Source organism: Staurois parvus, unplaced genomic scaffold, assembly GCF_062004578.1.
Source record: "Staurois parvus isolate SC_StPar_1 unplaced genomic scaffold, SC_StPar_1.0 ptg000854l, whole genome shotgun sequence".
Lineage (NCBI taxonomy): Eukaryota > Metazoa > Chordata > Amphibia > Anura > Ranidae > Staurois > Staurois parvus.
The window spans coordinates 43,051-68,954 of NW_028318650.1; the positions used below are offsets into that span (position 1 = coordinate 43,051).

Consider the following 25,904-nt stretch of genomic DNA (forward strand, 5'->3'; position numbering starts at 1 on the left):
ACTATTCCTCCCACTGACACCAACGACGGGGCACTATTCCTCCCACTGACACCAACGACGGGGCACTATTCCTCCCACTGACACCAACGACGGGGCACTATTCCTCCCACTGACACCAACGACGGGGCACTATTCCTCCCACTGACACCAACGATGGGACACTATTCCTCCCACTGACACCAACGATGGGACACTATTCCTCTCACTGATACCAATGATGGGGCACTATTCCTCCCACTGATACCAATGATGGGGCACTGTTCCTCCCACTGACACCAATGATGGGGCACTGTTCCTCCCAGTGACACCAACGATGGGGCACTATTCCTCCCACTGATACCAATGATGGGGCACTATTCCTCCCACTGACACCAATTTTTTACATTGACTAGTAGGTGCCTCATTTCCCACCCTTGGCTTATACTCGAGTCAATAGTTTTTCCCAGTTTTTTGTGGTAAAATTAGGTACCTCGGCTTATATTCGGGTCGGCTTATACTCGAGTATATACGGTACATGGGTAGACCAACATTTTTAATTCATGCCATGTTACCTTGTTCTGTTTTGTTTTCTGTTTTTTTTGTCAGAAGAATATACATCATACCTATAGGTCTTTTTAATGTTGGAATTGTTGATTGTAATGTTTCAATTTCTCCTATGAAAATAAAACACATTAGATATGTATGTACCATCCATTTCTGACACGTCAAAAACTTGTAGCAAGTAACAATTAATGCAAAATGCTGCGTTTATCAAACCAAAGAGAAGAGAAAAGTCAGCAATCCATCAAACCTTTTGTTCTAGCACAGGTTAAGAGATAACTGAATATAACTGACTGGTTGCTAAGAGCAACACTGACACATTGTACTCATCCTATTTCAACAAATAAGTTCCAATACCTTACACTATGGAGACAGCAGGCCCACAGATAGAAAGAATGTAAATGTTATGGAGACTGGCAGCTGCTTATTTAATGGCTAAACAAATTGCCAGAGACCTGATTATAATGTTAAATATAAAAGTGAGCAATATAAAAACTTAAAGCAATATATACTTAAAGTGGTTGTAAGCCTCAGACATAAAATATGAACAAAGCACATCCCTCTATACTGTGTACCTGTCTCATTTAAGAGCACTAAGTGATATTTCTTTCTGCTTCTTCATTCCTCTGCTATGTGCAGATATCACTTTTGACAAGTTTTCCTGACACCAAGAGCTAAAAAGGTGATGGGGAGGGGCCTCCAGCACACCGCCTGTGATTGACAGCCTCAGCTCTGTTCCTGTGTGGTGTGCTGTTTGACTCTCCTCACTGAGCTCTGCAGTGTGCAACTTCATCTCTCTGCCCCTTGTTTTCTGACAACTCAGGCAAGCTTTAGAAATTCTATACTTTGAACAGATGTAGAGAAGAGATGACTGCAGTTAAACAGGTACAACTTAAGCCGAAGGATTCGTTTCATCTCTGTTTATCATCTGTGACCAGTCATTTAATTGGGCATATATATGTACATATACAGTTTATTATCCTTATGTGGTTATAGGAGTTTTTTTCCCCTTGTCTGTTTTTGATCACTCACTATATATGGTCCATGTGGGACCCATGACATAGTAGATTCACTGTGGGGTCACTATATTGGGTATGTCTATATAAGCGATACATCATTTTGTATCATATATATGTACAACCACTTTAATATAATAGTTTTAGGTATATTTTACTGTTGTTTTCATAAGTTTTTACTTTTCAAATTGTTGTTTTATATCTGTTGTTACATTATTTAGTATATAAAATGTTTAATTTACAGATAAACATTTAATTTATGACAAAGGATTCCCAGTGCACTATGGGCTGGCTAAAGAGACAGCAGAGAAGACACAGCTTGCTACAAACCTCTCTTTGAATAAAACCGTTAACTGGGGTTTTCTAATTCCAGCAATGCATGTAGTAGTGCAGGAAAGGGGACCTGCCACACAGCCTCAATGTAGCTGTGGAACCTGTGAGAGCAGTGGAGGGATTGAACAGATGACAGCCGGCAGATTGTTTGGTTTCCCAGCCACATGAACCTTTTACTGGGAGTGTGAGCCTGTTTTATGTTCCTGCCGTATATTATTATTATTATTATTATACAGGATTTATGGCGCCAACAGTTTGCTCAGCACTTTACAATATAACGGGAGACAATACAGCAACAATACAGTTCAATACAAGAAGGATAGGAGGGCCCTGATCCTGGGAGCTTACAATCTAGGAGATGCTTTATTTGTGAGTATAATTTATTTATTTTTTTGATAGAGCTGTGTTGATGATTTTACATTAATGGACTTTTGTTTTTTATTGTATATTACACTGTGGGGTGTTATTTGGATGAATGTAGGGTTTACTTTATGTTGGAGAGATTCGGCATTTGCACATAACATTGACTGTATACATTTATATTGCATGTTTAACCTCCCTGGCGGTATGATTCTTTCCGATTTTTTGTGCTGAAAGCGGTACCATTTTTTTGCATGGAAATATGTAGTTTTTTATTGTAGGCTGTAATTTTTAGGAATAACTCACGGAAATCTATCCGAAAAAGAGTCTATTAAACATCCCGGGGAGGATAAAACTTGAAACACGAAATCATAAATTATAATTTAATAAATAATCATAAAAAATATTAATATAATAATAATAAATTTAATTCAATAATATAATCAAACCAAAAACACTGAAGTTTGAAATACAGAGGCAAATTCGCACATCGCTGAGCAAAGTCGCAAAATCGTTTTCAGTGTCTGGTGACGAATTTCCCCCACGAATCATTATCACTCAATTCTGCAAGTGGTTCTGATTTACTATCGCTGTTCTCTAGCCGGTCTAAAACCGCTTTTGACGTAAAGTGACGCTTTTTGGACGCCATGGACTTTTCTAAGTTTCCAGGCAGAAAGAACAGTCAAAATGCAGGCAGGGCGCCGGACAAAGCACTCGGGACAAAATGTATGTGAAATGCAGTGAAAAAGCAATGACAGCAAAAATGTCATTTTTTAAAAATTTCAAATTTCCCGCCGGTTCCGGCGCCCGTACGTCCCGACGTCACAGGGACCGGAACACGGAAGCCAGATGCCGGCATCCGCTAGAGGAGATGGACGGGGACGCTGCAGGGGACCCATCGTGGGAGCGAAGGACAAGGTAAGTGCTGCAGGGACCCCCAGAGAACGCTGCATGGTAAGCCTGAGTGTAGCTCGGGGTTACAGTTCTTGGTATATAAATTCTACCCCGAGCTACACTCGGGAACACCGCTAAGGAGGATAAGGATTTGTTTTTTATATACACAGCTTCAGCTGGCAATACAACACTCGGGGTTACTTTATCTGGAGGGTATTCTGATTGTCTCCAGATTTGTAAGTCTGTGTGAGGCCACATGACTGAGAGATGAATTTGTATTTCCAAGAGGAAATTGGAAAAGGATCAGAACAGCAGCACAGAATTAAAGAATATGTAAACCTGACATTTCCTATTCCTGGTATGTGCCTGCTGTACCGTGTTCCTGCCAGTCCCTCTGCTGTTCTATTAAAAACTGACCACACTAGGCATGAGAGCACAGCATGGTCAGTTCTCTAGCTATCCAATGACCAGACTTGTGTTGACATGTCCCCCCACGCACAGCAATTCCCCGGGAATACCAGTGTGCTGCTGTTTTTCCACTCTCTATGCAGCTGCAGAGGGTATGAGATCACATAAAAAAGGGAAAAAAGGGTATTTATAAGGTTTTTTTCTATGTATACACAAATGTTTTACCTTTCTTTCCTATTTTAACCACTTGCCGCCCCGCCACAGTACATTTATTATTGCATCAGGGTGATAACTGCAGGCTCAGTGAAGTACTAGTACATTGCTGAGCATGTGCACACTAGAGCGCCCTCTGAGGAGTGCAGTGGCATGATCCTGTGATTTCTGTGTCCGGTGGACACTGCAGATTACATGCTTGGTACAGCAACTGGGGTATCAAGTGATTGCTATGATTGGTCATAGCAATCACATGATTACAATGTAAACAAAACAATCATGAATGGCTTCCATTGATGACTGTTTTTTTCTTGCTATCATGATGCTGTGATTTGCCCACAGCAATCTAATGGTTTCTGGGCCAATCACAGCACCCTGTAGCATGTGAATAGTTGTAGCCAATCACAGAGCACAAGCTCTCATGAATGAAAGCCATTTATGACAGCTATAACAATTGCTTATAAAAGTGATCATCATTGTTATAAGCAATAATAGTGTAAAAAAAAAATCCTGATCACCTCCACCAGAGTAGTACAGTAACACTGATGACAGGATATAAAAAATGTTTAAACATTTGAATTAAAAAATCCCTGATCACCGTCAGACTGGTCATATGAGGATGCTGTCCTGTATTGGTGACAGCATGTAAATAAAATTGTGAACAAATTTCAACTTCAAAAAACTCACCATACCTCACTCTAAATTCCTCAGACTGTCTACTTTCCAAAAAGGGTCATCTTTGTACTGTCCTGGCATTTTAGGACCTTAAGATTGAGATCGGCCATCAGTACATCAGGATTGGTCAATGTTCAAATATATATACCATAGTTTGTAGACTCTGTAACTTTCACACAAACCAATACACTTATTTTGATTTTTTTATTTACTAAAGATATGTAGTAAAATACAGTTTGGCCTAAATTTAATAATAAATTTGATTTTATTGGATATGTTTTATAACAAAAAGTGGAAAATATATTTTTCTTTTTTTAATTTTTAGCCTTTTTTTCATTTACATAGCAAAAAATAAAAAAACCCAGTGGTGATCAAATACCTCCAAAAGAAAGCTCTGTTCGAGTGAAAAAAATTATATAATCTTCATTTGGGTACAGTGTTGCATGACCGCGCAGTAGGTAGCACAGTAGTAGCGCAGTGCTGAATAACAAAAAATGGTCTGGTCATGAAGGGGGGGGGGGGGGTAAAACCTTCCAGAAGTCAAGTGGTAAAGTCAGTTTTACACAGTGAGGGTTTACATATATTTTATAGGCAAAAAATTATGTGAGATTTTTTATTGGACTTTATATATGTCAGATGCAAACAATGAGCCACAACGGTAGACTGGTGTATTACTGTGTGCAAGATTTTACCTGTGGATATGACGCAGCCCCAAACAGTCTCCTTGCTGTCTGTTTGCACGAGACGTAATTCAATTATGTTCACTGGCGTATCTATAATGATATCTGCGACGTTGTCGAGTGGTGAGACGGAAAGCATTTCCAGCTCCTAAATCATTTGTTAAAAAAAAAATGAGTGTTTAAATATGGCAAGATGACACAATGCATATATTCAAAGAATATGGAGCCAGATTTATAAAAAATAGTATGCCCATCTCAGAGAAACAATCTATTCCAACTAATCACAAAATAAGAACATAAAAAGCATCCTGACCCCACTACACTCTCAGACGTATGCATTTGTGATCTGCTGCCCCCTACTGTCAAATTAGAAGTAGTTTTTATTTGGTAATTACCACAGAGTTAGTTGGCTACAGGCATGTACTTCCTGTTCCTGGGGTTTGGGTCAGGGAATACTGATTGGAGGACTATGATGTTATGGTAACCTCCCTAGCCGTCTGATTATGTCCATATTTCTGTGCTCAAAGCAGTACATTTTTTTGCATGGAAATATATCTTTTTTTTATTGTAGGCCCGTAATTTTTAGGAATAACTCACTGAAATCTGTCCAAACAAAAGTCTAGTAAACATCCCGGGGATGATAAAATTTGAAAACACAAAATCATAAATTATAATTTAATAAATAATCATAAAAAATAATAATAATAATACATTTAATTCAATAATATAATCAAACCAAAAACACTGTGTATAAATAGGAAAGGTGAGCGCACTCCAGTGAGCGACAAATGCACAAAAAGGAACTACAAGCCCTTCCAACCAAAATAGAAACAATATAAGTGCAGCGCTATAGGTAATGTCCAAGTGGCAACTAAAATATAAACGATCTTCACATATGAAAGTATTCAAGATGGTAGACAGTTCTGTGATGGGGGACTCGCAGGGAGTATGGGTGTGATCCAATCCCAGAAATAGATAAATTGCCCGCTTACCAGAAGCGCAATGACAATGCGCATGTACAGGTTACATATAGCCGTGGTCCCATATAGGCGCTGCTTTAAAGTACCCAGATGGTCCGTCGGTGGTAAGGCGATACTGGTCCGGTCGGATCACACTGCTCCTTGGGTCCGCACAAAGAACCTAAAAATGCTGGGGCTGAGGTATGGGAACTCAGTACCAGGTGTAAGGAGTGAAAATACTCATAGTGTAGTATGTTTTTTTAAAAATTTATTAAATCCAATACATAAAATCATTAGGAGTTACAAAAAGCACATGCCTGCAGCCTGTAGCCAGTAAAAGCAGCTTGCAAAAAAGGTACTATACACTGACCAGTGGGTAACATGGGTGGGCCGCCGGACCTCCTGACCCGGCGGCGTGACGTCAAGGCGTGCGAAGGCTCCTCCTAGACGCGTTTCGTGTCAATACACGTCTACTGTAGGGGTGATGCCATGCATGCCTGACGTCTATTTTCTTCCTTAAATGCTTCAAAATTCGCGCCAAACCGCACTAGCGCCGCCTCGCTGGCGATCGGCGCAACTGCGCATGCGCGGGCGCCATTTTCCCGGAGTTTCCCGAAGTTTGGGAACCATAAAGATGGCCGCCGCGTGTCCCACTGCGCATGCGCGAATAGTCCGGTAGTCATTTTCTCGGTTGGATATAAACAACCAGCCGATCACCAGTGCACCTGCGCGGACCGGGACGGCCGCCATTTTCATGTGGATTTAAATGAGAAAGAGGAGACTGAAGCCTGAATGACTGAACCCCCGCATACAGGGAAACAGTCGGGCAACAGTCCGATGGATATTACTGGGCTATATAGCTCATAGGGGGAACTACAAATATATACTTTCAATGCTCAATCAACTATAAAACATACGGGGACCTGGTCTTCTGATAGTTATATGCCATGATGATATAACGCGTATGCATGAGACACGGGCGCCCATCTAACAGAGATCCACTATACGTATATATGTATCCCTGTGTCAAATACAAATAAAATAACCTATAATGTAAAATCTAAAAACATGAAACCAGATTGCAGGACTGCTCCATTAACCTTAAGGTAAGATCATACATTGTACACAAAGTTACATATATCATAAAAACAATAGTAATATAGGTAATAATCATGCGCCCTCATAAATTGACACATTAGGATTACCACCTATGGACCCAACCAAATAAATGCGGATCCATAATGATATAGAAGTATCAAAAACTTCAGTTACAAGAAAAGGAAACAAGGAGCAGCAACAAGATGTTATGTTTTATCAACCCACATAAACGCTTCTGAAAAAAACGAATATTTAAAGGCTTCCTTACAAGGTGACCAAAAAAAAAAAACTGGGACATGTGGTGCAACTGCCCAGGTACAATAAGACGGCCAAAGTTGTACAAAAAGCTCTCATTACATAAACATATGTCATGAGCCGTAAGGTGCAAATATAGAGGACCATAGGGAAATTAGACGATCAGCCAATAGATATGCAGGGGCAATCCATATGTAAGCTTCAACTATTGTCGATGAAGCAGTTTAGGTCCAATTCAACGTTGTGACCCAACGGTGTCATGGACTTCATCTCAAAGATCCATTTAGTCTCAAGACGCGAGACTTCCCTGCTTCTATTGGAACCCCTCCAGTGATGTTGTGCAACGTCAATACCTGTGAACTGGAGGTCCCTCCACCCTCAAGTGGCGCATGATTATTACCTATATTACTATTGTTTTTATGATATATGTAACTTTGTGTACAATGTATGATCTTACCTTAAGGTTAATGGAGCAGTCCTGCAATCTGGTTTCATGTTTTTAGATTTTACATTATAGGTTATTTTATTTGTATTTGACACAGGGATACATATATACGTATAGTGGATCTCTGTTAGATGGGCGCCCGTGTCTCATGCATACGCGTTATATCATCATGGCATATAACTATCAGAAGACCAGGTCCCCGTATGTTTTATAGTTGATTGAGCATTGAAAGTATATATTTGTAGTTCCCCCTATGAGCTATATAGCCCAGTAATATCCATCGGACTGTTGCCCGACTGTTTCCCTGTATGCGGGGGTTCAGTCATTCAGGCTTCAGTCTCCTCTTTCTCATTTAAATCCACATGAAAATGGCGGCCGTCCCGGTCCGCGCAGGCGCACTGGTGATCGGCTGGTTGTTTATATCCAACCGAGAAAATGACTACTGGACTATTCGCGCATGCGCAGTGGGACACGCGGCGGCCATCTTTATGGTTCCCAAACTTCGGGAAACTCCGGGAAAATGGCGCCCGCGCATGCGCAGTTGCGCCGATCGCCAGCGAGGCGGCGCTAGTGCGGTTTGGCGCGAATTTTGAAGCATTTAAGGAAGAAAATAGACGTCAGGCATGCATGGCATCACCCCTACAGTAGACGTGTATTGACACGAAACGCGTCTAGGAGGAGCCTTCGCACGCCTTGACGTCACGCCGCCGGGTCAGGAGGTCTGGCGGCCCACCCATGTTACCCACTGGTCAGTGTATAGTACCTTTTTTGCAAGCTGCTTTTACTGGCTACAGGCTGCAGGCATGTGCTTTTTGTAACTCCTAATGATTTTATGTATTGGATTTAATAAATTTTTAAAAAAACATACTACACTATGAGTATTTTCACTCCTTACACCTGGTACTGAGTTCCCATACCTCAGCCCCAGCATTTTTAGGTTCTTTGTGCGGACCCAAGGAGCAGTGTGATCCGACCGGACCAGTATCGCCTTACCACCGACGGACCATCTGGGTACTTTAAAGCAGCGCCTATATGGGACCACGGCTATATGTAACCTGTACATGCGCATTGTCATTGCGCTTCTGGTAAGCGGGCAATTTATCTATTTCTGGGATTGGATCACACCCATATTCCCTGCGAGTCCCCCATCACAGAACTGTCTACCATCTTGAATACTTTCATATGTGAAGATCGTTTATATTTTAATTGCCACTTGGACAAACCAAAAACACAGAAATGTGAAATATAGCGCCAAGTTCGCACATCGCTGAGCTCAGTCGCAGAATCGTTTTCAGTGTCTGATGAGGAATTTCCCCCACCAATCATTATCACTCAATTCTGCAAGTGGTTCTGATTTACTATCGCTGTTCTCTAGCCGGTCTAAAACCGTGTCTGACCTAAAGGCACGCTTTTTGGACGCCATGGACGTTTCTCAGTTTATAGGGAGAAAGAACAGTAAAAATGCAGGCAGGGTGCCGGACAAAGCACTCGGGACAACATGTATGTGAAATGGTTGGATACAGGAATGTTATACTATGTGATTTTAGTGTATTTAGTGAATGTCACTTTTTGACATTTTTAAATTTCCCGCCAGTTCCGTCCCCCGTACGTCCTGAAGTCACAGGGAACGGAACACGGAAGACAGATGCCAGCGTCGGCCGGAGGAGATGGCTGGGGACACTGCAGGAGGGACATTGCGGGAATGAAGGACAAGGTAAGTGCAGAAGAGATCCCGGAGCAACGCTGCAGTGTATTCCCGAGTGTAGCTCAGGGGGGTTACCGCTTGTGGTGCTAAAACTTTACCCTGAGCTGCAGCGGGAATACCGCCAGGGGGGTTAAGAGGAGTTTCCAATAGAATTAGACATACAGAACTGAGCCACATGACCATATACTGTACATACAGGACCTGCTGTGACTGTTGTAATTCACCCAGTTCAGAAGCAGAGACTATTAGGCAAGTATTCCTATGTTCTAATAAATGTTCTAATAGCTGACCATGGCTTGTGGAGTTTATATCTAAATCCTTGTATCTCTATCCTATTGTTATAATCTCACATGCAAAGTGCCAGATAGCTAATGTCCCTCCCTCTTAGACTGTAAGCTCCCAGGATCAGGGCCCTCCTCACCCTCTTGTATGGAACTGTATTGTTGCTGTATTGTCTCCCTTTATATTGTAAAGCATTGAGCAAATGTTTGGCGCTGTAAAAATCCTGTATAATAATAATAATACCAAATGTGAGTAGTGGTCAACTTCCAGTATATTAGTAGGTGAACCTGTTTATAGCAATAGAGTTTTTATGCAGCACCTGTTATTTTTGGTAACCCTGTCCCTTCTGGTCTGGCATTCTATAGCTAGTTTTAGCTTGGGGCTCAATAACCAGCATATGTTAGAGCCAAGTTAGGCACCCGAAAGCCACTTGGGATCTAATCTATCTACCCTGTAAAAGAAAAGATGCTTATACTTGCCTATCCTGAAGCCGCTCTGGTATGGTCACATGACCAGCTTTCAGCACTGGATTCAGCCTGGGTGATGACGTCGCCCCTACGCTTACTATGGGGCAGTCATTGTTGGCTTTCCCTTCCCTACACTGATGTAGCACTACCCTTGTGAGGGCTGCTGTGTAAAATGGGTACCCCTAAGCTTCTCTCAGCACACTGAACGTAATTCTTAAGGAAGCCTCCACCTTCCATGCATTCTGGCATTGGTTCCAACATGGACCAAGACAGCTGGGTCATGCCCAGCCCCTCCCAGTAATTTATCAACCCGGCACCAGGGAGACAGCAGACCATTCGGTTGAGGCAATCCTGGTGACAAATCAGTCCGTCTGATTACAGAATCACCTACTACCACCAGCTGTCTAGGCCTTCCTGCACTACCCTCACCACCCCTCCCAGATGGTCTGCCCTCCCGGCTGTTAGGGATAGCAGTGACATCCAGGGCTGCTACCCCTGAGCTTGCCACCCCCACATCTTCACCCAACTTGGCAAATCTGTTTGGGTGCACAAACCCAGGGGCAGCCTTCCTTTTCGGTGAGCCCCTACCACTCCCTCTCCTTACAGTAACCCATCTTCCTACCTGATAATCCTGATTATCCCCTCCATATCAATCCTATTAGCTACTTGCTCAGAGAGCAGAAGACCCCTTTCAAGGTTGTTGGTTCTGCCCAGTGTTGCATCTTGCTCCTCCAGATCTCTAACGCGAGTTTCCAGAAGGGCGACCCACTTGCATCTGTCGCAGCGGTATCCATCCTGGAGCTGTTGCTCCATTCCTGCATACATGTGGCACACTGTGCACGGCACAAAACCTTCCACCCCGCTAGCACTCATATCCCAGTTACAATATTAACAGGAAAGATCAGTTGTCACTTACAGGTTAGGAGACTCCTGTTTTCAACTCTGGTTTTTAACTCCACTTATCAAATGTCCACTTATGCAGGCCATAGATGGGTTGAAAATCGGCCGATTTTTCTTTTAAAAAAAACGAACAATCGGTCATTCAAGTGGCCGACGTTACCACCAATGGTTAAAAAAAAAAAAAAAAAAAAAAAAAATCGGCCGATTTTCATCCCGTCTAGAGCCAGCAAAAAGTGTCCCTGCAGAGAGCTCCGCTATTTCTTTGACAGTTCCTTGACATTTACAGAGGTTGCAACAATGTATCTATTTGTATCCATTTAGGATACAGATGTTTTTATTCGGAAACAAATAGATACAATGTTGCAACCGCTGTAAATGTCAAGGAACTGTCAAAGAAATAGCGGAGCTCTCTGCAGGGACACTTTTTGCCGGACTGGAATTCCTATTTTTTATCCTTCTTCTTCTCCTTCTTCATCATCATCCTCTTCTTCTTCTTCATCATCATCCTCTTCTTCTTCTTCTACTTCTTCATCATCATCCTCCTCTTCTTTTTCTTCATCATCATCATCCTCTTCTTCATCATCATCCTCTTCTTCATCTTCTTCTTCTTCGTCATCATCATCATCCTCCTTCATCATCATCATCATCCTCTTCTTCATCTTCTTCTACTTCGTTATCATCATCCTCCATCATCATCATCCTCTTCTTCTTCTTCATCCTCTTCTTCTTCCTCTTCTTCTTCTTCTTCTTCTTTTTGTCTTCCTCTTGCAGGTCACTGCTCATGCGCAGATTTTTTATCGGTAAAAAATCAGCCGATTAGCCCATTATTGCCGTGAAAATCGGCCGATCGGCCGATTTTTTTCCAGCTTTCCCGATAGAAAAAAACGCCCAAAATACCGAAAAACGGCCAAACAAATAGCCCACTAACGATCCGAAAATCGGCCGATTTTATTTTCGGCCGACAAATCGGCCGATTTTCGACCCATCTATGGCCTGCATTAGTCAAAGGTCCAGCAAGCAACATACAGCTAGCAAATCTTCATGTTTTGTGAAGTCAAGTTTGTGATAGATTTACCTTTAGTCACTGTCAAGAGGCTTCAACGGGCAAATGCAGAGCACATTTCACATCAGGATAAGACACCTCTAAGATCACTCAGATTTAATTGCAGGTACATTTGGATTGCTTCAGGCTGTTCATGTATTCCCCTACACATACATGAGGAGAGAAGCATCTCTGATGCTCCTGGGGAAGCAGCAGTTAGCCAGGATAATTGTGGTGGATTTGACATCCACCTGGTTGTCATATTGGGATCATCATTACCTGTCTGCGATTTGCAGCATCCTTCTCTCTTTGTATAGTTTTTCCCAGAGTACTAGTCTATTGCTATTTGATATCATGCCACAGAATGCCATGCCATATGCCATCACACATTTAATTGGCACTTTAGATATATAGGTCCATGCAGCCTTGTGTAGCCAACCTTTTAAAATCAATTATAGAATGACAGCTGCATGAATCTTAGTTCATCTTCCCATAGTGTGGGGCTGATGCATGGTACTGGAAACTGACAGACTGGGCCTCCTTGCAGATAAGCACTGGGCACTGGCGTGTACTTGTGTGGATTAGCCCTTAGGAGTATAGGCTTCATCACACAAACCCTACAAGCCTCCAGGCTACAGAACCCATCACAGAACTTCTTAGGATTCTGAGAAAGCAAAAACTCAGCCATAAACCCTGGAGCCTCTCACCATGTGTAGGTAAGAAACATACGTGACACATATACATCGTTCACAATCCATCCAACCAGTGCCTCATATACTCTCCCCCCTCTCCTCAGACATGTGGGAAGGAGCACATTTTACAAGACATGTGACAGTCTATTACAATTCCCTTTTTTGGGGCTCCTGGCTTGTGTTCTGTATAATATTTAAAAGTCTTGCAAAACTAGAAACCATCTTGTGACCCTTGCATTATTTCCTTTGTTCCAATCCTACCACCATGGTGGAGAATTGTCTTTAATCAATCAGAACTTTCTGCACATTCACTTGTCATGGTAGGCATATCCCTGAAGGGGTCGTCATGGTCTGGGAAGCCTTAGACCTGTACAGTTTCCTGCAGTTAACTATGTAAGGGTGTGGAGGCATGAAATACTGATGTGTAATGTTAAACTGTAATGTGCCTGCAATATGCTCTTTGGTCAGTAGATGGCAGCAAAGTACAAGAATCGATTTTGCAGTGACTTTTGCTAAGACAAGATAAATGCTTATTTACCCTATAAAGTTTAATGAATACTAATTTAGGGGGCGAGTAGGACCCTCAGAAGGGTCATAGTGAACTGTAAATACAGGTTTGAGGCTGCAATTAAGAAATGACTTACTGCATCACAAACTCTATGGGAAGGGGAGGAGTTCTGGTGCAGAGGAGGAAGTGACAGGGAGTCTGTGTCTGGCTGGGGTTTTGCTGAGGACGTCTGGAGAATCTGTGTGGGGCCTGGAAAAGGATTTACGGCTCACAGTGGAGTCTGGCGACGGCACCTAGGGAAGATTCACCACGATGAGACCGGGAAACAAGTGACTGTATGATCCGGTTCTGGAGTGGACCAGTGGATCAGGAAAAAGCACCGAGAGCCTGCCAAGGAACTGGAAGTGCGGCTTTTCCGCAGCACATCGCACCACACGTGTTCAGTGACATTTTGGATATACCAGAAAGTTACAAGAGACACACTCCACTTTCCTTTGGATTACAAATAGTATTGCGCAATACTTAGGGTGCACCCCAACGTTATATCTTGCGCAGGAACTTTCAGGCGCAGCCAGGCTGCTTTCTGGACATTGGGGAAAAGTCTGCAAGTACAGGGTTAGTGTTAGACAGTATTATTCTTACTGTATGGTTATGCGCTGTTATCATTCTGTTTACGTATGCTCAACTAATTGTTCACTATAACCGGTCAGTAAACGTAATTGTTGTAAAAGAACCGCTGTCTGTGTCTGTGTGGCATCGTGTACCCTCTGAATCTGTGGGCCCAGCCCTCGGCTTTCCTTCAACTACACATGTTGCGCTACATGTCAAGGTGAGCATCTAACACATGATCTGATGCCCAAAGCAAGCATTATAGGCCGCCCCACATATTGGGGTCCAAGTACAGTCCCCAAGGTACATACTGAAGGTAACTGATCCAGAAACTGCTAGATATTCCAGGGCAAAAAGCACTGAGATCTTGATAATGCATCAGAAACAAAATGAATGGTTTAGAAAGAAAAAATATTCAGAGGAGAACAGGTCAATAAAAAAACACCATCAAAAACTGGAGTCCACAGAGTGCATGGGGTTATATGGGTGCACTCAGGCGGCAAACATAGCAAGTTTTTTGCTTGAGTCTAATCAATTGAAAGTTGTCTGCACATAACCCATGGTTTATAAATACAGGCCTTGTTCTGTACGATTAAGATATACCATATTTTTCGCTCCATAAGACGCACCTAGGTTTTAGAGGCGAAAAACAAGAAAAAAAAATATTCTGAACCAATGGACTGCAGACATAGTACAGGAGATGACCAGAGACTGCGGACACAATACAGGGGATGACCAGAGACTGCGGACACAGTACAGGAGATGACCAGAGACTGCGGACATAGTACAGGAGATGACCAGAGACTGCGGACATAGTACAGGAGATGACCAGAGACTGCAGACATAGTACAGGAGATGACCAGAGACTGCAGACATAGTACAGGAGATGACCAGAGACTGCAGACAGTGCAGGGAATGACCAGAGACTGCAGACAGTGCAGGGAATGACCAGAGACTGCAGACAGTGCAGGGAATGACCAGAGACTGCAGACAGTGCAGGGGATGACCAGAGACTGCAGACAGTGCAGGGAATGACCAGAGACTGCTGACCTTTGGGGAGGGAGGGGTAGCGGGTACCTGAATTTGACAGGTACCTGCTCCCACTTCCGCGGAGTTGTCCTTCCCTCTTCTTCCCGGGCCGGCTTCTGTGACAGCCGGGTGCCCACTGCGCATGTGCGAGAAGCGCTGCGCTTTGTGAATGGCCCGGCGCCTTCTGGGACCTGTCATGTGTCCCAGAAGACACCGGATCATTCACAAAGCGCAGCGCATGCGCAGTGGGCATCCGGCTGTCACAGAAGCCAGCGCGGGAAGACTGTGCAGCGCTGGAGCGAGGAACAGGTAAGGCCCTGCAGGAGACAACAGCTGAGCGGCCGGCCCGGTATTCTGACATGGTGGCGGCATAAATACCGGACCGGCCGCTTTATATTCGCTCCATAAGACGCACTGACATTTTCCCCCCTTTTTTGGGGGGAAAAAAGTGCGTCTTATGGAGCGAAAAATACGGTAACTCTTATCTGGTGTGGTGTGTTAGAGCAAAAGGGCATTTAATTCAATGGAAATATACAAAATAGAGTCATAGAATAATAACTTTTGTTTACCGAAGGCATAACATGAGCTATCTTTGGTCCCTTCACAATGAATTTTTTCTCAATGTAGATTCGGCTTGTGGTTCTTGAAGGTTTATCAATCTTCCTAAAACCATTGTTCTCCATCTTTTCCTTTTCAAAATCCTGCAACAGGTCAAAAGAGAAACAAAACAGCAAGTATTGCATGCTATATCCATACCTGGCACGTAAATGAAAATAGTTTCGTTGAGGATGATACTTGAAGTGAATTTTGAAAGGAACCCCATACTGTTTTTGTGTTGGATGAGGTCCCCCTCAAATCCATAGCAGACCCTTATGTAGGCATGAAGTGTGACAAGCCAGGAAAGAATGGAGGGCAGGATCATGTGGCCCTTTCCCTTTATGAAATATGCCAAAGCACAGCTCGGATAATTGGTTGGGAGGTGATGGACATACATTTTGACTTAGCTGGACTGACATGAAGACCCAAAAGGGCAACTAATTCATCTAGTTATGATAAAGATTTGGGAGGGAGATGTGTGGAATGGTGGTTTGTCATCTGTAAATAGTGTGAGCTTGTGATTAACCCTAGCAGTTGCAATTCCTTTGATATCAGTTTGTATGTGTATTGCTTCTGCTAGGGGTTCAAGAGCTAATATGAATAGTATAGGCAAGTCTGTAGCATTCACCTCTGACTATGGAATAAAGGGGATTTAAATCCATAATATTTAAGTTTGGCTTGGGGAGTGCTACAGAGTGCAGTAATCCATTTTGCAAATTGGAGACCAAAGCCTAAATACCAGAGTAATGTATCTTGATAAGGCCAGGGTAAGGTATCAAAACCTTTGGATCTGTCCAATGAAAGTAACAACACCTGTTGCAAACAGGAACATGCTATATGGTTAGATTGGAGATGATCAGATGGTTCGCTCCAAAACTGGTCCATTTGGACATTCAAACTCTCATACTCTTGCATGTTTGGCCCACTGATCAGCAGATGTTGAAAATCAGATATAGAAACAATAGTTCTACTGCTTCTATATATACGACAGTATCCAGTTATCACTGGTTGCTAAGCAAGCAGAGGGTGCTTGCATCAGTTGGATCCTTAAGAATCACTGACGTCACTGGGAATCCCTGGCCACCAAAGGGACAAGGACAGCAGTGACATCACTGCCTAAATATAGCCAAGGCCATATTTGGTCAATGATGTCACCCTTATCCCCACCCCTTCCCATATACAGCTGATGATAGGTTGGGGAGCTGTCATTTGTCTATGAGTACTGTTGGGATCGGTCATTTGCGGTGGGTCATCTAGGGAGGTTTTTTGGTATGTCAGCGGGCATTATGATTGATGATGGATTTACAATGAGGGACATTTTTGGGTATCTTTATTTTTTAATTATGGAGATTTAAAAATGTTTGAGTGTCTTTAGTTCTAGGTGACATCTTTTCTATGTACCCCATACTTATTCGTGTGGGGGGCGGTACCTGGAAGCCACCTTATAAAGATATAAAAGGTGGCCCTCTTAGTCTGAGCATGCAGCCTGGCTCACCACCTCCCCCATTCCTGGTCAGACAGGCTGCATTGCTGAGATTAAGGTTCTAGTATGGGTTTTTAGGTGGACCACACACATTTGTTCTTGATTTTTGTGTGGAATCCTTCTTAAAATTTGAACCAGATTCAAAGGGTCTAGTATGTATTTTGTGGGGGTCTATGCAACTTTTCTCATTCTTGCTCAAGGATGTGCAAAAGTGGCATTTACAAAGAAATGGGGTTTAAAAAAAGAAGCCACGAGGGAGATGTAATTTTCCAGAAATGTAAAACTTTTTTTTCTTTCATAAATGTTGGTGCTTAAAAAAAAAAAAAACACTATTCCTGGTCTTGGTCTTGTTCTGGTCTTGAAATTTAACCGTTTCAAGACCTTACTTTTTTACCACCTTCCTACCAAGGACATTTTTCAGTTTTCAGAGCTGTCACACTTTGAATGGCAATTAGTTACATTGTACCCAAACTAATTTTATATACAGTTTTTTACACAGATTGAGCTTTTTTTATGGTATTTAATCACCACTGTTTTTTATTTTTTTTCTATATAAAGGAAACAAGTTTCTGTTGCAAAATTTTGCAAATAAATACTCTTTCTTCAAATATTTGGGCCAGAATGTATTCTGCTACATTTCTTTAGTGAACAAAAACCACACCAGTGTATATTATTTAGTCTGTGTGTAGATTATAAAGTCTACAAACTGCGGGATATATATTTGAAAATTAATCGATCCTGATGTACTGACTGCCTAGTTCATTTTCCGAGGCCCTAAAATGCCAGAACAATACACATACCCCCCAAATTACCTCTTTTTAGAAAGTGGACATTCCAATTCATTTAATAAGAGGCTTGTTTTTTCTTGAAAATTAAGAAATTCTTTTTTTTCCCACAAACTTGTAATGTTTCTCACACACAGCATAGACATACTTACAGAACTCCCCAAAGCACATTCTGCTGCTACTCCTCCTGAATATGGGGATATCAAATGTGTAAGACTTTTTCACAATCTAGCCACATAGAGATGCCCAAAATCCAAGGAGCACCTTCAGGCATTCTAGGGAAAATAATTACACAATAGTTTCCTGACAACCTATCACATCTTTTTGGGGGCCCTAGAGCACCAGGACAGTGGGAACACCAACAAAATGACCATATTTTTAAAAAATAAAACACCCCAAGGTATTCTCTAAGAGGCATGGTGAATCTAATGAAGACTTAATTTTTTGCCACAGGTTTTTGGAAAATTTGGAAATAAAATTATTATTTTTTTTTTTTTTTTACACAGAGCTGTCAGTTTAATAAGATATTTCTCATACACAGCATAGATATACTTAGAATTACACATTCTGCTACTCCTCCCAAGTATGGGGATAGCAAATGTGTGGTTTTTTTTTTATTGTCATGGGCACCTCAGTATGAGTGGTCAGGGAAAAAAGCTTAGTGTAGTGTCACCTATAGCAGTTCATGTTCCTATAAGACAAGCAAGCCTAGCTTACTGGTACATTGCTGCCCCCAGGAATGCTATGTTCAGTGGCCAGGAAGTACAGAAGGCTGAAGAAGGGAAGAACAAAAGACTTCCTGTGGTTCCAGTAGTACCTATGTCCACAGTGGATGGCTTGGACTGGTGTCTTCTAGGAATGTAGTCAGTTGTATGTACAGATGGGTCTGTTCAGGTGGCAGGCAGAGGCATGGTCAGCAAACTGGCCAGATTCAGTATAGGTGGCAGTGGTTAAGAAAACTGATTTTGTCTGCACTTGTGTGGTGACACTGAGGACTAGTGTGTCAGCAATCAGGAACACTGTTTCTGACTTACACTGGTCTGATGACACTGGGACTGGTGTGGTAGTGATCAGGAAAGCTGACTGCCCTGGTCTGGTATTAATCAGGAACAGTGATTCTAGCTACACTAATCTTGTAACACTGACTGGTGTGGTGATTGGAGGCACTGTGACTGGTGTGGTGATTGGAGGCACTGTGACTGGTGTGGTGATTGGAGGCACTGTGACTGGTGTGGTGATTGGAGGCACTGTGACTGGTGTGGTGATTGGAGGCACTGTGACTGGTGTGGTGATTGGAGGCACTGTGACTGGTGTGGTGATTGGAGGCACTGTGACTGGTGTGGTGATTGGAGGCACTGTGACTGGCTTCACTATTAGGGCTCGTCTACACATGAGGTTGCGAATGGTAAAAGCTTGTGGCTGAGCCCCTCAACCACTATCCTCCTTAGCTACAGAGGCAGTGACTGGAGGTGTACACATGGTGATCAGGAAATTGTTGGTGGCTGACACTAGTACTTGAACACTGCACTGGATCGACTGGTAATTAGGACACTGGCGCTTGCTGACACTGGTACTAAATGGCACTGTACATATGCCCTTCGGATAGCAGGACACTGGTGCAGGCTGTATTGGTATAGAACACTGTACCGGTGCTAGCTGGCACTCAGGACACTGTTGCTGGCTCTCACTGGTACTAGATGACACTGTGCTGGTGCTGGCTGGCAATTAGGGCTCTGATCACGGCACTGGTTGTGCCCTACACTGGTATTAGAACATTGTACTGATTCTAGCAGGTGATGTAGACACCGGTTGCTGGCCAAAACTGGCACAAGAACACTGTACTGCTGCTCGCTGTAATCAGGACACTGGCTCTAGCTGAACTGGTATAGAACACTGCACTGCTGTTCGCTGTAATCAGGACACTGGCTCTAGCTGAACTGGTATAGAACACTGCACTGCTGTTTGCTGTAATCAGGACACTGGCTATAGCTGAACTGGTATAGAACACTGCACTGCTGTTCGCTGTAATCAGGACACTGGCTATAGCTGAACTGGTATAGAACACTGCACTGCTGTTCGCTGTAATCAGGACACTGGCTATAGCTGAACTGGTATAGAACACTGTACTGCTGCTCGCTGTAATCAGGACACTGGCTCGCTGTAATCAGGACACTGGCTCTGGCACTGCTGTTCGCTGTAATCAGGACACTGGCTCTAGCTGAACTGGTATAGAACACTGTACTGCTGTTCGCTGTAATCAGGACACTGGCTCTAGCTGAACTGGTATAGAACACTGCACTGCTGTTCGCTGTAATCAGGACACTGGCTCTAGCTGAACTGGTATAAAACACTGTACTGCTGCTCGCTGTAATCAGGACACTGGCTCTAGCTGAACTGGTATAAAACACTGTACTGCTGCTCGCTGTAATCAGGACACTGGCTCTAGCTGAACTGGTATAGAACACTGTACTGCTGTTCGCTGTAATCAGGACACTGGCTCTAGCTGAACTGGTATAGAACACTGTACTGCTGCAAACAGGGTACTGTTGCTGGCTCTCACCGGTACAGATAACACCACTGGTGCTGACTGGCAATTACATCTGGTGTAAAACATTGTACATGTGCTGTTGGCAGGAACTGTGCAATGCTCTCCTCACAACTGATCACTGTGTGAGATGAATGGGAGAGCTGGCTGAAAACTGCAGTCATTATTTACACTTGTGATGCACTGTCTTTCGTCACAGTGATCATGTGGTACAGGGCCCCTCTGAGTGGCTCTGTAGATTTTGCCTGTGATTTGCTATGACCAATCACAGCACAGTCACAGAACTTTTCTCACACAGGCACACACAGGAGTGGTTGTAGCGAATGTAGTACGTCCTCCTGGAACAACAGGACAGTGGACCAGCTGTGTGTTTGTATAATATGGTGGGTGGTCCACAAGTGGTTATAAATGGTTTTGGGGGGTCCTGTTCAAACTGGGTCTTGAGCAGCAACAAATTACTGTGAATCTCTTTTTTGAATCTGGGAATAAATGACAATGTAAAGTTGATTTATAGATTTTACATCAGATTTTGGGGTCCTTTTCAAAATGGATTTTTAGCAGATTTAAGACTGCTAACTTAGGCAGAATATAATTCTGAGTTTATTCCTGTGAATAAGCGACATTGTAATGTGTAAGCACGTGGCTAAATGTTCAGCACTTGCGTCTGGCAGTACTCGGGTCGCTGGTTCAAATCCCAACCACGGCACCACCTGCCTGGAGTTTGCATGTTCTCCCTGTGCCTGCGTGGGTTTCTTCCGGGTACTCCGGTTTCCTCCCACCACACTCTAAAGACATGATGGGAGGTTAATTGGATCCTGTCTAAATTGTCCCTAGTATGTGTATGTATGGATGTGAGTTAGGGACCTTAGATTGTACTCCCTAGGAAGGCCATCTTGAGTATAGGCAGACGACGGATTACGCCCTTGCAAAGGTGATATGCGTGGAGGCGATGTCCAGTGATGTAGTTTCCTGGCATTGGAACGTACACTGGTTCTAGTATATGGGACAGCGACGACTCCAGAATACAGTCGCTTCATTGGATACACTGGGTGCTGGCTAAGCACTCCAGTATGTGAGTGGACCAGTGTTTTTTATTCTTTGTCTGGCATATACAGTACATTTTAATAAATGGGTTGTGTAATGATGTTTTTTTATGGCTTTTTACCCCTACATCTGAGCCTATTTGGAGATTAAAAGAGTCCAGTATTGGATGTCCTGGCCCTGGTTATGGATCTGAGTCCTGGAGTCTCACGGCCAATAGAGTGCATATTGACCCATTTGTTTTTATAGGGTCAGAAGTCTCTAGTGAGTTTTTACCTATATGGAGCATATGGCACTACAGCACTGTTAATTCAGTGGTCTGCACTGGAACACAGAGCCAATCCGTGTTTTGAGCACAACACTTTGTGGATCTGAAGCACTGATCACAATTTATGGACACAAATGTTGGACACTGTATAGCATTCACAGCAGAAATTTCTTACTTGTCGTTTTTTATTACTTGGACTATTTCTGAACTGTTATGTACTGTTGCACAAGCACTTTTTTACTTTAGTGGTGTATTAATTCACTAAGCATTTTTAGTTTTTATTTATTTATTCATTCACATTTTTATGTAGGATTACTTATGAATTAATCATTTACTTATGTAATATTTAGTCCTTTGCACTTTTTAGTCATGCGAGTTTTATATAAACAGTAAATATAACATAGTTTCCTATCTTGTTCTATTGTTAGCAGCATAAAGATTAAAAATAGTCAATGCAGACTGAGAGCGTTTGGCTTTAAATACCACTGCCAAAGATCTACAGTATCTGTCTTAAAAAACTGCTAGAAAAAAATTAATGTGGGTATAGTGTTGCATGATCAAGTCATTTTCAGTACTGAAAACTGAAAAAATGGTGAAGACAAGGAAGTAAAGGAATTTAGGGATTGATTTTTACTTTTTTAAGTTAAAAGGGTAAAAATCAGTTTTAATATTTTTTTTATAAGGTTTTTCTATGTGAATGGGCATATGTAACAAATATACACTAGGTCAGGGGTGGGCAAACTTTTTGACTTGAGGGCCGCAATGGGTTCATATATTGGACCTGGGGGCCGGACCAAGAGTAGATGAATGATGTGTATGTGTCATCCATAGTAAGTATAGTAATATTCCCCCATAGTAAGCATAGTAATTAATCCCCCATATAGTAATTCATCCCCCATAGTAATTAATCCCCCATATAGTAATTCATCCCCCATATAGTAATTCATCCCCCATAGTAATTCATCCCCCATATAGTAATTCATCCCCCATATAGTAATTTATCCCCCATAGTAATTCATCCCCCATATAGTAATTAATCCCCCCTATAGTAATTCATCCCCCCTATAGTAATTCATCCCCCCTATAGTAATTCATCCCCTATAGTAATTCATCCCCCATAGTAATTCATCCCCCTTATAGTAATTCATCCCCCATAGTAATTCATCCCCCATATAGTAATTCATCCCCCATATAGTAATTCATCCCCCATAGTAATTCATCCCCATATAGTAATTCATCCCCCATATAGAAATTCATCCCCCACAGTAATTCATCCCCCATAGTAATTCATCCCCCATATAGTAATTCATCCCCCATATAGTAATTCATCCCCCATATAGTAATTCATCCCCCATAGTAATTCATCCCCCATATAGTAATTCATCCCCCCTATAGTAATTCATCCCCCATAGTAATTCATCCCCCATAGTAATTCATCCCCCCTATAGTAATTCATCCCCCCTATAGTAATTCATCCCCCCTATAGTAATTCATCCCCCCTATAGTAATTCATCCCCCCTATAGTAATTCATCCCCCATAGTAATTCATCCCCCCTAGTAATTCATCCCCCCTATAGTAATTCATCCCTCATATAGTAATTCATCCCCCATAGTAATTCATCCCCCATATAGTAATTCATCCCCCATAGTAATTCATCCCCCATATAGTAATTCATCCCCCCTATAGTAATTCATCCCCCATATAGTAATTCATCCCCCATATAGTAATTCATCCCCCCTATAGTAATTCATCCCCCCTATAGTAATTCATCCCCCATATAGTAATTCATTCCCCATATTAATTCATCCCCCATATTAAGTCCCCAAGTCCCCCCTGTGTCAATTCACTTACCTTTGCTCTGCGCGTTCCTCTCGCCGTGTTCCCGCGCCGTTCCGGTCTTCAGGGCGGACTGTGAGAGGAGCCTAGCTCCCCTCACGTTCGTCACGCTGCCCTGCCTACACACATCCTGACAGCCGATGTATTACGCTCCACGGGCCGGATTAAAAGGTCCGCCGGGCTGTATACGGCCCGCGGGCCGTAGTTTGCCCATTGCTGCACTAGGTGCTATCCCAATTTGGCTGCAAAAATTAAAACATGCTTTAAATGAATAAGAGCGTACACAACTAGTGTACACACAGTACAACCCATGTAATCATCGTGTCAAATAAAACAATGGCTATATTTCCAAATCGATCCCAGCAAGCCCTTATAATTTTTGCTGAACTTCCCTCCATGTGCCCCCAAACAATGCCTACAGCTTGGCTCTGTGATTAGGATTTTTTCAGAATGAAAGCACCACAGATCTGGTCTCATAACTACTAGCATCCTTTACCTTGCTGGTTGTTGTAAAAATGGGCACCAGGTACAGATGAATTTGATATTGAACACATTTTGTTCCAACTATTCTGAAATAGAGAAGTACTTTGCCATGTATTGGTATATGCTTGGCCACCATACTTGGTAAATAGTGCCAAAAAGCCCCCAGGGGCGAAAATGAAGGATTTTCCAGGACGATGTGGAATGGAAGAATTCTTGTTGGCTTTTCCACACTCAAAATTCCATCATTAAAATGGGCGCACGTGAAACAAGATGGGTCTTCATTCAGCTCTATAAACACAGAAAAATATTTATATTACATATTCATGCAATGGAAATTCAATAAAAAATGTTGACAGGTATCCTGCAATACCTGACTAAATATACCTTTATTAAAGGACAGGACCAAAAAAAATTTCAAGTTTTGATAGATGCTGCAGCGTTAACCTACCTAAGGTTTTTTTTTTATATCTCTCAGCATCTCTAGTAACAAGACCTGTTTAGTTTTCCGAATCTGAACAGCACAACAATACCCTGTTAGATTTCTTATTTATTTTATTGATTAACCAGTTACCCTCTAGAGCAGGGATGGGCAAACTTTTTGACTTGAGGGCCGCAATGGGTTCATATATTGGACCCGGGGGCCGGACCAAGAGTAGATGAATGATGTGTATGTGTCATCCATAGTAAGTATAGTAATATTCCCCCATAGTAAGCATAGTAATTAATCCCCCATATAGTAATTCATCCCCCATAGTAATTCATCCCCCATAGTAATTCATCCCCCATATAGTAATTCATCCCCCATAGTAATTCATCCCCCATATAGTAATTCATCCCCCATAGTAATTCATCCCCCATATAGTAATTCATCCCCCATATAGTAATTCATTCCCATAGTAATTCATCCCCCATATAGTAATTCATCCCCCATATTAAGTCCCCAAGCCCCCCCTGTGTCAATTCACTTTGCTCCGCGCGTTCCTCTCGCCGTGTTCCCGCGCCGTTCCGGTGTAGCATGAAAATCTGTCTCCTATGAGGATCTGTCCCCCTCGAAGTATCTGCGCATGTGCCAGTTTCAGGCATTAGCAGCCGATCGGCGATCTCCGGCACATGCGCAGATACGTCGAGGGGGACAGATCCTCATAGGAGACAGATTTTCATGCTACACCGGTCTTCAGGGCGGACTGTGAGAGGAGCCTAGCTCCCCTCACGTTCGTCACACTGCCCCACCTACACACATCCTGACAGCCATCCTGACAGTATTACGCTCCACGGGCCGGATTAAAAGGTCCGCCGGGCCGGATTAAAAGGTCCGCCGGGCCGTATACGGCCCGCGGGCCGTAGTTTGCCCATTGCTGCTCTAGAGCGATTTTTTTCATTTTTTTGCATGCACGTCAAAATCTGCATTCTTCACTATAAAATGACTTAAACCCAATTACTTAGAACATAATATATATTTTGAAAGCAGAGGTCTTGTACAATAAACAAGATGGTATTTGCAATTATTTGTGACGCATGGTATTTGTGCATTTGTTTGTCAAATTTAGATTTTCAGAGAAAAATGCACTAAAATACATTTTATTGCATACAAACACACGTTAAAATCCCTTTTTTGTACAGAATAAAAGATGAGGTAGTATAGAAGAAACAGATGCCAAATGTGTCAGGCCTAAAAACTGCGTGAGCCCATTAAATGACCAAAAATTATGGTTCCTAAAATTATCAATAAATTAAAATACCTTTACAGCTTATCAT

General features: G+C 42.6%; 1 protein-coding gene across 1 annotated transcript in view; it reads right to left on the reverse strand.

The window, feature by feature from the left end:
- LOC149443511 (uncharacterized) overlaps positions 1–25,904 on the reverse strand; it is a 186,258-nt gene that overhangs the window by 21,309 nt on the left and 139,045 nt on the right. Inside the window, exons 16-19 of the mRNA XM_089655596.1 lie at positions 24,163–24,437; positions 15,680–15,811; positions 5,132–5,267; positions 603–653 (exon numbers count right to left, since the gene is read on the reverse strand). Coding sequence (XP_089511722.1) covers positions 603–653; positions 5,132–5,267; positions 15,680–15,811; positions 24,163–24,437 — 594 coding nt within the window. The remainder of the gene's footprint in view (positions 1–602; positions 654–5,131; positions 5,268–15,679; positions 15,812–24,162; positions 24,438–25,904) is intronic.